Source organism: Hemitrygon akajei, chromosome 6 (genome assembly GCF_048418815.1).
Source record: "Hemitrygon akajei chromosome 6, sHemAka1.3, whole genome shotgun sequence".
Classification (NCBI taxonomy): Eukaryota; Metazoa; Chordata; class Chondrichthyes; order Myliobatiformes; family Dasyatidae; genus Hemitrygon; species Hemitrygon akajei.
In genome coordinates this window covers 111,824,240-111,836,513 of record NC_133129.1, presented here as the reverse complement: position 1 = coordinate 111,836,513, position 12,274 = coordinate 111,824,240, and the positions used below count along the sequence as shown (strand labels likewise).

Below are 12,274 nucleotides of genomic sequence, written 5' to 3'. Positions count from 1 at the left end.
TAATAGGGTTATAGTTCTATGGAATTTGAACTTCCGAATATTAATGGAGATGATGTTATTGGGAAAGGTTTTGGAGGGATAGACTCTGAAGGAGTGTATGCTGGAGAGTTTTTGATCATCAACCAGAGGAAGGGGCAGTCCCCTAATCTTTGGGAATGTAACAGGGGAACTGGAGAGAGTGTCAGTGGGAGAGTGTTTTGAATAATTCTGTTGATTTTGATGTACGTAGTTATGAAACAGTATAAGGATAATACAGAAATTAGGTCCTAATTGGGAAAGGCAGCTTTCAATGTCAAGAGAGAGGATCTGGCAAAGGTATACTGGGAGAGTGAGCTGCAGGTAGATTTACTGAGGATGCGGGAAGCATTCAAAATGAAAATACTGGGAGTTCAGCGCCAACATGAAGATCAAAGTATAAAGGGAACAAGTCTAAGGAACCCTTGTTGTTGAGGGAGTTTGAGGATTAAATAAAAAACAAGCATGGGGCAGGTGGAATATCTCTTGTGGACAAGGTTGAGGAACATCCTGATCATTTCGTGAAATTTGAAATCAATTGGGTAATCAGGGAAAGAGTGGGGCCTGAATATACAATCTGTTCAGATGTGGGTGAGGTCCTACATGACTACTTCTCATCAGCATAGACTAGGGAGAGGAACATTGTAGTTTTGGAATTCAAGGAGGTGGGAACAGCGACATTTTGGATCATGTTGAATTAAAAATAGGTATTGTGTCTCAGGTGCCCTTTTCTCATTGCTACCATCAGGGAGGAGGTACAGGAGCCTAAAGACACACACTCAATGTTCTATGAAGAGCTTTTTCCCCTCTGCCATCAGATTTCTGAACAGGCAATGAACCGACCCATGAACGTTACTTTACTACTTCTGATTTTCTCTCTTTTTGTACTACCATTATTCAGGAAGGGCAGCTGGGATAAGTCAAATAATTTCAGACTCGTGCATCTAACGTCAGGAAATTATTGTGAAAAATTCCAAGGGACAGGGTCAACCCATACTTGAAAGGGAGAGAGCAAACAATAATAGCATGGCTTTGCCAGAGAGAGATTCTGTCTGACCATTTTGATTATATTTTTCACAGAGCTAACAGTTTTGATGAGTGCAGTGAAATTGATATAGTTGACATGGACTTGATTAACTCCTTTGGAAAAGTCCACGTGGAAAACTATTCCAAAAGGTTACAGGCCATGAGATCCAGGGCAAGTTGGCAAATTGGATATAAAATTGATTTGTTAATAAAAGGTGGAGGATGATGGGGAAGGCTTTTTTCTGTAGCCCGTTGTGTATCACACACATTGGTGCTGGGACTCTGCTGTTCATTATATCAATCAGGGATCTGAATGTGTATGTAAGAGGTATGAATAATGTTATCAACAGTGAACTGGTTATTGATTAGTTGGTAAGATGGACAGGACAATGAAAGATGAAATTATTTATAAGAAAATAAATTTGCTAATTGGAAAGTAATGTACTTTAGGAGAGTAAAAAGGCTGGAACATATACAGAATCAGAAACATTATCAATGTAGTGAAATTTGTAGGTTTGTAGCAGTAGGACAGAGCTAGAAAGAAAAATTACAAAAAGTTATAAATAAATAAATAATGTCAAAAAGGGATAGTGAGGCAGTGCTCATGGACCATTCAGAAATCTGATGGGGAAGAAGCTGTTCCTAAAATGTTGTGTGTGGGTTCTCAGGGGTCCTATGCCTCCTTTCTGATGGTAGTAATGTTCTATGTCCCAGATGGTGAGGGTCCTTAATTGTCAAAGTTCAAAGTAAATGTATTATCAAAGTACACCATATACAAACTTGAGATTCATTTTCTTGTGGACATTCACAATGAAACAACAGAATTAATGAAAAATTGCACACACGGTGGACAGAAGGCACTGTGCAAAAGGCAACAAACTACAAAAGACAAGCAAACAAAATAATAATAATAAATACATAAATAAATAAATAAATAAATAAGCAATAAACATCAAGAACATGAGATCAAGAGTCCTTGAAAGTGAGTCCATAGGTTAAGTAAACAGTTCAGTGATAGGGTGAATGAAGTGGAGTGAAGTTCTTCCTTCTGGTACAGGAGCCTAATGGTTGTGCGGGAATAACTGTTTCTTAATCTGATGGTGTGGGTTCTGAGGCTCCTGTATCTCCTTCCTGATGGCAGCAGTGAGAAGATTGCATGGTCTGGGTGGTGGGTGTCCTTGATGATGGATGTTGCTTTCCTGTTACAGTCCTCCATGTAGATTTCCTCACTGTGGGGAAAGCTTTACCTGTGATGGACTAAGCAGGCGTTTCTGTTCAAGGACTTTGGAGTCTCCATATTAGGTCATGATATAACCAGTCAATATACTCTCCACTACACATCTGTAGAAGCTTGTCAAAGTTTTAGATGACAAGTTGAATTTTTGAAAAATTCTATAAAAGCAGAGGTGCTGCTGTGCTCTTATTGTAATGGCATGTATGTGCTGGAACCAGGACAGATCCTCTGAAATGATAACCTGAGGAATTTAAAGCAGCTAACCCCCTCCTCCTCTGATCCTCCAATGAGGATTGGCTCATGGACTGCTGGTTTCCTCCTCCTGTAGTCAATAATCAGCTCCCTGGTTTTACTGACCTGAGTGAGAGCTTATTGTTATGGCACCAATCAGCCAGTTTTAATCTCCCTCCTATGTGATGATTTGTCACCATCTTTAATTTAGTCAACAGCAGTGGTGTCATCAGCGAATTTAAATATGGCATTGGAGCTGTACTTAGTCTCACAGTCCTAAGTACAAAATGAGTAGAGGAGGGGGCTAAGCACACAGATTGTGGTGCAGCTATGCTGGTGGTGACTGTGGAGAAGTTGTCAATCTGCATTGGCTGGGGTCTGCAAGTGAGGAAATCAAGGATCCAGTTGCATGAGGTATTGAAATCTACTTATGATTGCTTCCTGAGGCATGGCATTTTGAAGATGTTCCTGATGGTGGAAGGGTTGTGCCAGTGATGGGTCTGGCTGAATCTACAACCCTCTGCAGCCTCTTGTGTTCCTCTGCATTGGAGCCTCCATACCAGGCGGTGATGTAACCAGTGAGAATATTCTACACCATGCATTTGTAGAAGTTTGCAAGAGACTTTGGTGACATACTAACTCTTAATGAAGTGCAGCTGTTGGCATGCCTCCTTCACAATTGCATCAGATGTTGGACCCAGGGTAGATCCTCTCAGATGTTGATGTCCAGGAACTTGAAGCTGCTTACTCTTCCCACCACTGATCATTGAGGGATGGTGTGTGTTCTCCTGACTTCCCCTTCTTGAAATCCACAATCGATTTCTTGGTTTTATTGATATTAAGTGCAAGGTTGTTGTTATGTCACCACTCAACCAGCTGATCTATGTCACTCCTTTATGCCTCCTTGTCACCATCCGAGATTCTGCCAATAAGAGTGGTGTCATCAGTGAATTTTTAGATGGTATGTGAGGAATTCGAGGATCAGGTTGCAGAGCGATCTACAGAGGCCCTGGTTTTGAAGCTTGCTGATTAGTACTGAGGTGATGATGGTGCTGAATGCTGAGCAGTAATTGATAAACAGCAGTCTGACATGCTCTATATATTGCTGTTGCCCAGGTGCTCCAGGTTCAGTAGAAAGCCAGTGAAATCACATCCATTGTAGACCCATTGTGGCATTTAGTCGACTGCAGTGGGTCCAGGCCCTTGCTCAGGCAGGAGTTAATTCTGACCTTGACTGACCTCCCAAAGCACCTCATTACAATAATATGTGAGTGCTGCCAGACGATAGTCATTGAGGCAGCTCACCTTGCTCTTCCTAGGCACTGGTATGATTGATGGTCTCTTGAAGCAGTTGGTAACCTCTGACTGCAGCAGTGAGAGGTTGAAGATGTCCTTAAACACTCCATTCCATTGGTTGAGACAAGCTTTCAGTACCCAGCCAAGTACTGCAAAGGAGCCCTATGTGTTGCAACTGTTCTGATGTCGGCCTCAGGGCTGCCAGATACTGTGACAATTCACACAGGTGTAATTTTATTGTCCATTTCAAAGCGTACATAAAAGATGCCAAGCAGCCATGGCCATTATACTTTAGATTTTGCCATATAGGACTTAATGGCATGCAAATAGCTGCCGTTTATCTAATTGTATCTCTAACTTCACATGGAATTATCTTTCACTTTCATGATGGCCTTCTGTTGGTTGTACCTGGACTGCTAGTAGGGTTCTGGAATACGGTTTTGAATGCCACAGACCTAGCCCTCCACAAGCTGTGAATCTCCTGGTTCACCCAGGGCTTCTGGTTTGGGATGAGAGGGACTATTGGAATATAGGAGGATCTTAGTGCAAGTTTAAAGACCCCTAAAGGTGGAACTGAGTTAGATAAAGTGAAAAAAGGATATTGGATACTTACCTTCATTAACCAGGGAACAGGATATACAAATCAAGAAGTTATGGTACAATTTTATTATACAGTATTTATAGCACAGCTGGAATACTGTATGTAGGTCTCATTGTCACACTACGGAAGGGTGTGATTGCATTGGAAGGGGTGCATATAACATTCATCAGGACTTTGCAGTTTTGGAAAAATGACTGGATAGTCATATGTTTGCTTAGTCAATGTTTCAAATCAAAGACTGTTCATCAGAACTAACCTGATCCTGTTATCCCACCCTATACTAATGGGCCCTGCATTGTTGTCCCACCCTGTGCCTGCATAGTATCACTGAGTTACAGAGTATGGAAACAAGACTTTTGGCCCAACTGGTCCCATCTACGTGAGACCAATTTGCCTGTATTCTAAAGCTTCCAAACCTTTCCTCATCTATATAACTGTTCAAGAGCCTTTTAAATGTTATTGTACCTGCCTTAGTCGCTTCCCCTGGCAGCTTGTTGCATTTACTGTGTGAAGATATTACAGCTCAAGTCCCTTTAGAATCTTTCCCCTCACCTTAAGTTTATGCCCTCTTCGCTGGGGAAAAGACTGCAATCATTTTCACTATCTAAGCCCTCTACTGACCTATGTGCTCTATAAGGTCACCCCTCAATCTCCTACGCTCCAAGGAATAAAGTCTTAGTCTGCCCAATCTCTCCCTATACCTCATGTTCTCAAGTGCTGGCAACACTCTTGTAAACCCCAGCTGTTCAAAAATGCTCTGTAATTTTCATAGCCTACTTCACTGTTTTAAACACCACCTATTTCAGTGTCATCTGCAAATTTACTAACTGTGCCTTGCATATTTTCATCCAAATCATTTATACAAATGTCAAACAACATTGGCCCAACACTGATTCTCATGGCACACCACTACTTAGAAGCCTCCAGTCCACAAAACAACTTTCCACCATCACCCTCTGAAATAATTACGTATTTGCTTAGCCAGCTTTCCCTTATCCCATATGATCTAACGTCCAGACTAGCTTCCATACAGGATCCTGTCAAAGACTTTGCTAAAGACCACATGTACAATGTCCGTCATTAATTCCCTTAGTTCCCTCTTGAAAAAAACTAACAGATCTGTGAGATACAATTCCCCACACACAAAGGTGTATCTGGGAAATATTCCCAATTAGTCCTTGTCTATCCAAATGCTGATTAAAGATGGATCCTATCCCTCAAAATCGCCTTCAGTAGCTTACTCAGCACTGATATCAGGCTCACCAGCTCCCTGCTTGTCTTTGCTACTTAAGTAACAAAGCAAGATTAGCTATTTTCAAGTCTTCATGGACTTTACCAGTGGCTAAAGTGCACATGCATTTTAATATGGTTCTTTGATTGATTATGCTGTCTGAGTCTATAAATGCCAATCTCACCAGGGATCAGCTGTCCTCCTACACAGAAAGTTGTCTTGCATCAGGAAGGATGTACATTTCTTAGAGACAGTGCAAGAGGTTTTTTAGAGTGATTCCTGAGAGAACAAGTTAAACTCAAATTTCAGTTTATTGCACAGGTGCAATGAAAAACATACTTGCAACAATATCACATGTACATAGCATCATATAACCAGAATTCATGAAAAAATATATATTAAATATGATACAAATGATAAAAAAGTATTTAGAACAAAAAAAGCACAAAGTGTCATAATCACAAAAGAGAAAATCTGCAGATGCTGGAAATCAAAGCAACACACTCAGAACACTGAGGAACTCAGCAGACCAGGCAGCATCAATTGAAAAAAGTACAGCCCACGTTTCGGGCCAAGACCCACAGTAGTCATAATGTTGCTGTAGTGATTAGGGTTTTGCCAATTGTTTCAATAACCAAATGGTTGAAAGGAAATGACTGTTCTTGAACTTAGTGGTGTGGTATTTCAGGCTTCTGTACTGCTTGCCAATGGCAGCTGTGTGAAGATAGCATTGACTGGATGGTGGAGATCTTTGACGATAGATGCTGCCTTCTTGAGGCAGCATATCATAAAGGGAGAGGTGAGCCCGTGATGTATTGGACTGCATCCATTACTTTCTGCAGCTGCTGGTTTTATAGCTGCATATTCAATTGCCATACCATAACATGATATAACTAGTTAGGGTATTTTCAACACTATAACTGTAGAAATTTGTTAGAATATTTGATGACAAACTTCCTTTACTTCCCAAGAAAGTAAAGATACGTGTGCTTTTCTTATAATTGTATCTACATGTTGGACCTGGGACAGGTCTTTGGATATGTTAAAGCCTAGGAATTTAAAGCAGCTGACCCTCTCCACTGCTGATATTCCCAGTGTGGACTGGTGCTTGCTCACCCTCCTTCTTATTTCTGAAGTCAACATCCAATTCTTTAGTTTTGTTGATGCTGAATGAGAGTTGATGCAACACCACTCAACCAAGTGCCCTATATCTCTCTGGTAAGTTGATTCGTCACCACCTGTGATTCATCCAACAATAGTGGTGTCAATGGCGAAGTTGTACATGGAGAGTAGAGCAAGGACTAGGCAAGCAGCCTTGAGGTGCACCTGTGTTGGTGCCCAGAGAACAGGAGATGTTACCAATCCTCACTGATGGAGTTATGCTGATGAGGAAATCAAGTGTTCAGTTGTAATGTGATGGCATTGGATTTGCTGACCGCAAAATTCTAAACTGAAATGAATACCTTAAGCCTGATCCGATACAAATAGCCATAAGTACCCTCACTCAAGGGAGGTTCTACTGTAACTATGCAATCTTCAAAGACTAATTCACTTACCTGTTTATTCTGCACAATGAGTTTAGCTGCCAATACCGACTACTTGCTACTTGAGTGGTGGTTTCTCTCTCCCTACCAACGATACTTCCAGCTAACAAAATAATTTAAAGGGTTAACTTATTTTCAGTGATACATGTTTAAATTCAAACAACATTCTTAAAGTACATTTAAAACTCACAGAGAATTTCTATCTTATAAAAGACTTTCAAATTACAAACCATTTCTAACACACAAAGGACTACCAAAGCACAGGTACAATTCCTATAAGTTAGAAAGGTGTACCAATGAAGCAGACAAGCTAGTTGTCCATTGCAAAATTTGAAGGCAGAGGAATGGACTCTAGTTCACCCTGTATTTCATTTACATTCCTTACCCCATTCCTAATAAGATTGAACTGCTCTCTTCATTTATACAGTTTCTTTGCATTGGGTGACTTCACACACATGGTATTCTTTCATCTACATTTTAACACAAATGGTCTATAGTCTTCTTAGAGACACAGATCCCAGGTATCTGCAATGAATGCTGTGAAGATAACTTTCCTGAGTACATAAACCTTCCAATTTATTAATGGATCAGTTATTGATGTGCTAAGTAATTATCTCTCTCTGGTCTGCCAGTTTCCTTGATCTAGACAACTTTGCTAGCACTGTCTTTTTCGAAACACACACAATTAAATAACCCACTGTGAGGTATTCGTTCAGACTAGGGAATCCAGAAAGGGCACTGTCTCAAGATAGGCATTTCAGACAGTGCATTTCCTTTGCTAGAGTTGTGAATATGTGGAATTCTCTGCCCTAGGCAGCTACAATGTTGTGGTGGATTTTCAACCACAATGGGTCAAAGAGACTGTAGAGTTGAATCTAGAGATCAGATCAGCCATGGAGCGGTAGGGCAGGCTCAAGGGGCAAGATCAAGGTTCAATGCTGAACAAAAATGAGATGCAAACTAAGGGAGAAGGGCAGAGCACAGAAACAGGGATAGAGGGAACAGTGGACTGGTATCCAGGCATGCCCAGGTGTCACCATGAGTGCTGTGGGATTTAACCTGTAAAAAGGCTCTTTAATGAATGTAGCAGTAAATTTAATTTGATCTTTTCCCTCTCTACACCATACCTGTTTCTCTTTTCCTGCTTTTATTCCCCCCTTCCTCTCTTTCATTCCCCCCACAGACTTTCATTCCCCCTCTCTGTCTGTCTGTCCTCTGTGACCTTGTTTGCCTCTTTCTATCATTTACCTGTACTGTCCCAATTCCACCCCCACTCCACTCCCCTCCCTAAAACAACCTGTCTGTCATTTCCACCAGTCAGCTCGTTCTCCTTTCTCACCACTCCAGCTCTCCTCTTCATTCTGGGCATCTTGTCTCTCCGCTCGGTTCTGATGTATCAACTCATTTCTTTCCATGGTTGCTGCCTGACCTGCTGAGCTCCTCCAGCATTTTGTGTGTGCTGCTCCTATTCCCCACCAGTACACTCTTCCCCCTCTCACTCGCTTCTTCCCTCACACCCTTTTGCCCGGCAGGGTTTTTCTGTATGGCCCTCCACCAGCTCTCTGTCTCTTCTGGTTCCTGCGCTGCAACGGTGACTACACGAAAGGATTATCTCTGAGAATACTTTGGCAATTACTCTGGCTATTAAAGATAACACATGTACACAAGGATTTCTTTTATTTGTCTCTTCCTTCCCTTTTTCACCCCGTTTCTTCCTCATCCACCCTTGATCTGCTTCAGTCCCCTCTTCTTCCTCTCTCTGTCAGTCTCCCTCATTTCCTCCCTCAGACATACCCAACTTTTAGCCTCCTTCCTGATTCTCTCATTATGTCCCACTCTATCTTTCTTTCTCTCCAGCACTCTATTCCTCTCTCACATCTTTGCTCTCCCATCTTTTGCAGTCTCCTTTTCTCTCAGTGTGTAATGCTCCCCACCACCCCCACCCCCCCCGCCGTCCCATTCTGGCCTGTCCTGGTTCAACTACACCAATGTCACAGTCAGTAAGCTCACCAGAGCCTCAATTTGCTCAAGAGGCAAAAACAATTTGCAAGGTCCAGTTGACTCTTCCCACTTTTTATCAATGCACCATAGAAAGCATCCTATCTGGAAGCATCTCACCTGGGGACTGCAACAGCTCTACAGATGACGTAAAAAACTGCTGAGGTTTGTGGATGCAGTTTAGCACTTCATGGAAACCATCTACCTTCTAAGGATGGCTCAGTAGAGCAGCCAGCATAATTAAAGATGCCAGCCAGCCTGGGCATTCTCCCTTCTCCCCTCTCTCTCTAGGCAGAAGATACAGAGGTTTGAGCACATGTATCACTGACCTCAAGGACAGCTTGTACTCTGCTTGCACACTGTTATCAGACTCTTCAATGGACTCCTTGAATGATAAAATGCACTCTTGACCTCACCATCTACCTCATTATGATCTCACATTTTATTGATTACCTGCACAGCACTTGTACGTAGGTTACACTTTATTCTGCGTTGTTACTACTTTACCTCAATGCACTGTGTAATGATTTGATCTGTGTGAACAGTAGGCAGGACAAGCTTTTCGCTCTGACAATAATAAACTAATTCCAATTCTCTTCTTAAGCAGTGGCTGACCATTTCTGGGAAGACTCAGCCACCCACTTCTACAGAGACCTGGAGCCCTTTGCGGACAGCCACTTCACAGAGCTGCAGAATGTGCAGTCACCACAGCTGCAACATCTGTACCGACACATGGAGATACAGCAGCTGCATAACCTGGAGACACTGCCTGTCACCAGCAACCGCATTAATACAGCCGCCCATTACAGCAAGACACAGCCGGCAGCAACCGCCAGCTTCACCACTCCCCAGGTAGGACTGGACTTTTTGCAGAGTGAACAGACCCTCCCTGACTGCTGGGACGGAACCCTTGGTGTTGAGTGCACACTTTTTGCTACTTCTGCTGGACTGTTTGAAGTGAATTGTTGAGTTCTCAGTGCTTCAGCTGTGTGAGAGGCAGGAGTGGGATTGAGAGGGCAAGCATTTCCTTAAGTAACCGTAATTACCCAAGGTCAGGAAGTGTTGCAGCTCATGCTGAGCCCAGGACATTGCAGAGCCCAGGAAGTGTTCACCAACTGTAGAAAAAATGTTTCCCCCTCTCTATTTTTTGGAATATGTCTGTGAAATACCAATATTGCAACACAACCTAGGACAAATCTTATAATCTTAAAGGACAGGATAATCGACAAGATGTTCCACTGAATCACCATTTCCAACAATAAACAGCACAGTACATACAATTTTCTGCAGGATCAATACTTTGTTTTATTCTGCGTCACTTGAATTAAAACACAGAATTCTATGTTTTTTTCCAACTTCATTGGTCCAGCATTATATATCCTGCCTTCCCAAGTCCCCAGTGACAAGCCTGCTTCCATTAGAACATGGCTATTTTGCCAGAATTTCTCTGACACTCACTGCCTTGTCCAGTTCTCTTGTAACAAGTACCAATGGCTCCTATTCAGTATCATTTCCAAAAAATGGCACTACTTCCTACCTGCATACATTGCCCAATGCAGAGGCGATGGACAAAGCCGATGGGGGCTGTCCACTCATTCTGACAAGCTGCCTCTAATGCTCAGCTTCTCCCCCGCAATCCACCTCACTCCATCAGAGCTTCTCGACAGAGATTTCTCAGATCCATCATTAAGGACCCCATCACCCAGGACATGCCCTCTTCTAATTGCTACCATCAGGAAGGAGGTACAGAAGCCCAAAGGCACACTCAATGATTCATGAACAACTTCTTCCCATCTGCCATCAGATTTCTGAAAGGACATTGAACCCATGAACACTACCTAATTTTTCCTCCCTTGTTGCACTACATACTCTGCCCAGTGCAACTCCACCCTGGTGCAGCTCCCTCCCGGTGCAGTTCCTTTCCAGTGTAGTTCCCTCCTGGTGCAGCTCTCTCTCAGTGCAGCTCCACCCTGGTGCAGTTCCCTCCCAGTGCAGCTCTCCACCATATTGTCCTTCTAGAGTGCAGCTCTTTTGGTGTAGCTCTGCCCCCAGTGCAACCTTCCCTTTCTTCAGGAATCCTCTAATGCCTTTCTCTTATTTTAACTCTCCACCATCCAGCCTTCTGTATGACAAAGCAGCAGCACATTGGTAACACCGCACCCCCCCCCCCACCACTCCCCCTCACCTATGGCTCAGTGATCTTTCATTCTTCCAAGATCATAAGAACATAAGAAATAGGAGCAGGAGTGGGCCCTCCAGCCCATCGAGCCTGCCCCGCCATTCATGGCTGATCTGTCTGTAAACTCAGCACCATCTGCCTGCCTTTTCCCCATAACCCTTAATTCCCCTACTATGTAAAAACCTATCTAACTGTATCTTAAATATATTTAGTGAAGAAGCCTCAAATGCTTCCCTGTGTAGAGAATTCCACAGATTCATCACTCTCTGGGAAAAATAGTTTCTCATCTCCATCTGTCCTAAATCTTCTCCCCTGAATCATGAGGCAATGTCCCCTAGTTCTAGTCTCACCTACAATGGAAACAACTTTCCTACATCTTATCTATCTCTTTAAAAATGCTGTTTGTTTCTATAAGATACTCTCTCATTCTTCTGAATTCCAGAGAGTATAGTCCCAGGTGACTCAATCTCTCCTCATAGGTTAACCCCTTCATCTCTGCACCCCTGCTCACCCCCCTCCCCCCGTATTCAAATCTAGGAAGGACAAGATCCCATCTACCTTCAAGCTGATAGGGTGGTTAAAAAGGCATACAGTGCATTGGCTTTCATTTGTCAGGGCTCGAGTTCAAGAGACACAAACTAATGTTTTAGCTCTATGATACTCTGGTTAGACCATTCTTCCAGTATTGTGTTCAGTTCTGATCACCTCATTATAGGAAGGATGTGAAAGCTTTAGAGAAGATACAGAGGAGATTTGCAAGGATGCTGCCTGGATTAGGATATGAGGATAGGTTGAGCAAGCTAGGGCTTTTCTCTTTGGAGTGAAGGAGGGTGAAAGGTAACTTGATAGAGATGTATAAGATTATAAGAGGCCTGGACAACACCTTTTCCCAGAGCAGCAATGGCCAATATGTTTTAAG

The 12,274-nt window shown here is 42.7% G+C and overlaps 1 protein-coding gene across 1 annotated transcript in view; it reads left to right on the top strand.

The window, feature by feature from the left end:
* spi1b (Spi-1 proto-oncogene b) overlaps positions 1–12,274 on the top strand; it is a 35,259-nt gene that overhangs the window by 15,011 nt on the left and 7,974 nt on the right. The window contains exon 3 of the mRNA XM_073049062.1: positions 9,784–10,028. Within this exon, the coding sequence (XP_072905163.1) occupies positions 9,784–10,028 (245 nt within the window). The remainder of the gene's footprint in view (positions 1–9,783; positions 10,029–12,274) is intronic.